The following is a 1,904-nucleotide window of genomic DNA, read 5'->3' on the forward strand; positions in this document are numbered from 1 at the left end:
TTCCCAGTTGTCCAACTACAAGGTCAAAAATGAAATTAAATGTATCAGCATTGTACTGTCCTCTTGTCTTATTTCTCTTTTCCTCTGCCCCTTTGGACTCTTATTCACTCCAAAGTATATGAGATAACAATTCATGTTACCTATGATTGTTTCCCTGTGAAAACAAATCCCTGGCTTCTTTACTCACCGAGGCAAGCCCTGTAGGCTTAAAATCAACCCACAATGAAGGGAAAGGGTAAGATGGTATTTGGGAACTGGTGAGTCCCCATAAATCCCACTTTATGAACAATCACTTATGCCACTGTATGGAAAGCCCATCTTAGTGAGTGCATTAACTTCTTGGTTCACAGAAGTAGATGATTATTTGAATTTTAAAATATTGATTGTAAGGAAATTTTCTTATTATTTTACAATTAATTTGATCTAGTGACATGTCTCATGTCCTATACTAGGTTATAAAAAGGACCATCCTGAGACATGAGTATCAATTAGATAAATATTGCTTAGTATTTCCTTTGGCTCATTTGAAGAAGTATGAACATCACAAGAGGGAAAGAAGTTGGGAAGGACAAAGGACTGGAAATTAACCACATTATGCTTTGTTGTTCTCCTAGGGTCTCATGATTCCTTCAGCTTCTACATTGATGAAGCCTCTCCAGTAGGTCCCGAACAGCCAGAAACCGTCCAGAATTTTGTCTCTGTGTTTGGAACTGTGGCCAAAAAGCTGATGCGGAAATGGTTAGCTACTCAAACAATGAACTTTACTGGTCAGCTAGGAGCTGGAATCCGCTATTTTGATCTTCGAATTTCCACCAAGCCCAGAGACCCCGACAATGAACTCTACTTTGCTCATGGTCTGTTCAGTGCCAAAGTCAATGAAGGCCTAGAGGAGATCAATGCATTCCTCACAGATCACCATAAGGAGGTAGTGTTCTTGGACTTCAACCATTTTTATGGGATGCAGAAATATCACCATGAAAAACTGGTCCAAATGCTGAAAGACATCTATGGAAACAAAATGTGCCCAGCGATTTTTGCCCAGGAAGTTAGTTTAAAGTACCTGTGGGAGAAGGACTATCAAGTGCTGGTCTTCTACCATAGTCCAGTGGCTCTGGAAGTGCCCTTTCTCTGGCCTGGCCAGATGATGCCGGCACCTTGGGCCAACACCACAGACCCTGAAAAACTGATCCAGTTTCTTCAGGCATCCATCACTGAGAGAAGAAAGAAGGGCTCATTTTTTATATCTCAGGTGGTGCTGACCCCCAAAGCCAGCACAGTGGTCAAAGGGGTGGCAAGTGGACTCCGAGAAACAATCACAGAAAGGTCAGTGTCCTTAAAGTATCAGGGAAAATGTTTAAATAATTTAACTCAAATTCTTAGGGCTAGTAAATGATGGGCTAAAATTCATACCTATGTGTATTAGTTTCCTAAGACTGCCATAACAAAGTACCACAAACTGGGTGTCTTAAAACAGTAGAAATGTGTTATCTCATGGTTCTGAAGGCTAGAAATCTGAAATCAAGGTGTCAGCAGAGCTGGTTCCTTCTGCAGACTCTGAGGAAGAATCTGTTCTATGCCCCTCTCCTAGTGTCTGGTGATGGCTGATGACCCTCAGTGCTCCTCTGCTTGTAGGTGCATCACTCCATGTCTGCTTCCTTCTTGGCTTCTTCTTGTCTGTCTCTGTCATCTCCTTTTCTCATAAGAACACCAGTTATATTGGATTAGGGCCTGCCCTAATGACCTCATCTTAACTTGATTACTTCTTTTTTTTTATTTTTATTTTTATTTTGTCAATATACAATGTAGTTAATTATTGTGTCCCATCACCAAAACCTCCCTCCCTCCTCCCTCTCCCCCCTCCCACCCAGATGTGTCCCCTCCATTTTCTTGTTGTAAGAGCTTCA

General features: G+C 41.5%; 1 protein-coding gene across 1 annotated transcript in view; it reads left to right on the top strand.

The window, feature by feature from the left end:
- Positions 1 to 222: 222 nt before the first annotated feature.
- Positions 223 to 1,904, top strand: part of PLCXD3 (phosphatidylinositol-specific phospholipase C, X domain containing 3) — a 65,078-nt gene continuing 63,396 nt past the window's right edge. Inside the window, exons 1-2 of the mRNA XM_008581524.1 lie at positions 223 to 235; positions 615 to 1,323. Of these exons, the coding sequence (XP_008579746.1) occupies positions 223 to 235; positions 615 to 1,323 (722 nt within the window). The remainder of the gene's footprint in view (positions 236 to 614; positions 1,324 to 1,904) is intronic.

The sequence above is a fragment of the Galeopterus variegatus genome, unplaced genomic scaffold (genome assembly GCF_000696425.1).
Source record: "Galeopterus variegatus unplaced genomic scaffold, G_variegatus-3.0.2 Scaffold2380, whole genome shotgun sequence".
In the NCBI taxonomy this organism is placed as follows: Eukaryota; Metazoa; Chordata; class Mammalia; order Dermoptera; family Cynocephalidae; genus Galeopterus; species Galeopterus variegatus.